This window comes from Pteropus vampyrus, unplaced genomic scaffold (assembly GCF_000151845.1).
Source record: "Pteropus vampyrus isolate Shadow unplaced genomic scaffold, Pvam_2.0 Scaffold47, whole genome shotgun sequence".
NCBI lineage: Eukaryota > Metazoa > Chordata > Mammalia > Chiroptera > Pteropodidae > Pteropus > Pteropus vampyrus.
The window spans coordinates 1,936,050-1,938,676 of NW_011888828.1; the positions used below are offsets into that span (position 1 = coordinate 1,936,050).

General features: G+C 47.3%; 1 protein-coding gene across 7 annotated transcripts in view; it reads right to left on the bottom strand.

Moving 5' to 3' along the window:
- The window catches only part of TRIM2 (tripartite motif containing 2), a 134,286-nt gene that overhangs the window by 30,960 nt on the left and 100,699 nt on the right, over positions 1 to 2,627 (bottom strand). For all 7 annotated transcript variants that reach the window (XM_023530176.1, XM_023530177.1, XM_023530181.1 and 4 more), the window contains exon 6: positions 197 to 920. In XM_023530176.1, coding sequence (XP_023385944.1) covers positions 197 to 920 — 724 coding nt within the window. The remainder of the gene's footprint in view (positions 1 to 196; positions 921 to 2,627) is intronic.

Here is a 2,627-nt window from a genome sequence, read left to right on the forward strand (position 1 = left end):
GAGGAGACAAGAAATCATAAGCTCTCCAGAGAAGGAGCCTCCATAAGCTCACCTAATAAAATACACCAGTATCTCCCAAAGCCTGTAGGTAGAAATTCTGTCTGACCTGCAATGCTTCTCTTTGCAAAACTCTCTCCCCGCATCCCCTTAAGCGAAGCAACGCTCAGCCTGCGGGCGCAGCGCCGCCTCTCCTTACCCACTCGAAAGATCAGATCGTCTTCGATGGGATTCTCTTTTCGTTTTCCAGTGCTGTACATGCTCGCGGGTCTTTTCACAGCTTTTTGCTTTACGTGACCACTTCCCGGGGATTTCACGCGTCTCTTCACACCCTCGGTGGTGGGCGACACATCGGCTGACCGGATGACTTTTAGCTTAAAAGGGCTGCCCCGGATGTGCTGGTCGTAGAGCCTCAGAGAGAGGGTAAAGTCTCCTTCCTTCTGGACCGTGTACAAAAACTCATAGGTGCCGTTTTTGTTGTCGAGGATTTCTCCGTCGGCCACGCTGCCGTCGGGCGTGCTCAGCTCGGCGGTGATGTAGGCATTGCCAGTTTTACAGAGCTCCCCGTCCTTGTCCTTGGTCGTTATGGTAACGGACATGGGCTGCCCGATTATGGTCTGCCGCAGCCCCTCGCCCGTGGCCACCGTCTCGGAGGCGACAGCGTTGGTGGTTAAGATCGTCCCCAAGTTGTGGATGGACTTCTTGAGCCCTTCGGTCTCCACAATGAAATCCAGCTGGTCATTCTCCCGCGGGTGCAGTGGGAAGTCCTGGTCGGCCAGTTCGTTCAGCTTCTCGCTCATCTGCTTCTTCACCAGCAGCACCTCCGTTTCTGTGCCATGGTTGAGGGCCTGCGCAGTAAAGTTGCTACAGCTCTTAATACTCTCCTGCCCCTCGAGCAGAGTATCCAGCTGCGACTGGAGGACCTGCGGGCAAAACGGAGCTGAATAAGTGTCCCCTGCAGTGCGGAGCTCAGCCACTAGCGCGCGGCTCACGCTGGGACAGAGCCCTGCCAGCTCTGCATCCGCCCACACCCGTGGCTCTCAGCAAAGGGTGTTCAATTTCATCAGTGAACCAAGTTCTAATGCATTCCTAGTACCTCCTCCTTCCCTTCCGCCTTGCCCTGTTTCTCCCACACACATATTTACTGTGTCATATGTTTCTGACAGGACAGAGCACAAACGGCACCGCCAAGAGCTTGGCAAACAGATCGCTATGCCTGACATCTGAAATATTCATTATTCAGTATCTTTCCTCACTGTCCAGAGCTCCCGTGTCACCACCTATAGGAATGGAAACCAGACAAATGAAAACTCTCCACACCTGAATCTCAGAAGCTTTTCATCCCTGGTTTTGGGATCAGACATGCAGAGCTAGCTGAACAAAGGCTGCAGTCAGGGTTCACTTTGAAGTAGACTAACAGGTTGGTATGGGCCAGAGGGCAATTCAGAGACTATTAGACATTATAATTAAGGAAGGAAAACAATCCGGTTTAACCCCAAATCCTAAAAGCATTACTTTATATTCAACCTTGCCCTGTATCAAATTATAAAATGAGACTTAAGGTCACAGAATCATTGAGTTTTGCTGAAAACAGGAAGGAAAAAAACAGCTGGATATGCCATTAAATGAAAACTACTGTTTACTGTGCAACAGCGACACTTAAGGACCCATTTGGATCCCCTCTGCTGCCATTAGAACAGACTGAGCTAGTGCCATGACACGCCCGGAAATCATGCCTCTTCCACGATATCTGTAAGAAAGGCTGGAGTCTTACTTTGTGTTTGAGGCCATAGTTGACCTCCAGTTCCATAAGCAACACGCTCTTGCGCACATTTAAAGTCTTCTGGAGCTCATCGAAGGTGGAATGGATGTCATCCACAATGCTGGCCTTTTGGTTGGTTAACTGATGAATGATTTCTGAGATGAACTGAAGAGCAGAATCTATTTCTGGGAGCCTGAAGGACAGTTGTTAAAGATCATTACTATTTAACATCAACCTGGAAACAGTAGGACATCTATCTAAACATTGTATTTTGTCAAAAAGCTTTCTGGGCCTTTCGTCATCTTTAAAAAGTAATAACTGAACCACAAAATGAATAAGACATAATTACAGCCTGTGAGAGAAGAGACTTTGGGGACTCATGTCTATTTCAATCTACCTAAGTCATCTAATCTTAATAATAAAAGGTACAAAGCTTTGAAGCTCTCCGAACCCCATGGCTTTTCCTCACACTCTAAAGGAGGCTTTCTCAAATTTGACACTATTAATATTTTGGGCCAGATAATTCCTTGTTGCAGAGGATTGTGCTGTCTATTACAGGATGTTTGACAGCATCCTGTCTTCTACCAGATGCCAGGAGCACGCCCGCTCACATATGCAGTTGTGACATGAATTGTCTACAGGCATTGCCAAAAGTCCCCTGGAGGGGCGGAGGGAGTATAATCACCCACGGCTGAGAACCACTGTTCTAAATATTCAGCTATATCCTTTTTTCCCAATCACATGAAAAACTTATTCAAACTCAAAGTTTTTTGGGAAGTTCTTGCAAGTTTCCCAAGTTCTTTTAATTAGTATAGAACAACCACACTATTCTCATTACAACTATTGGTGGAGATTTATTTTCAGCTGG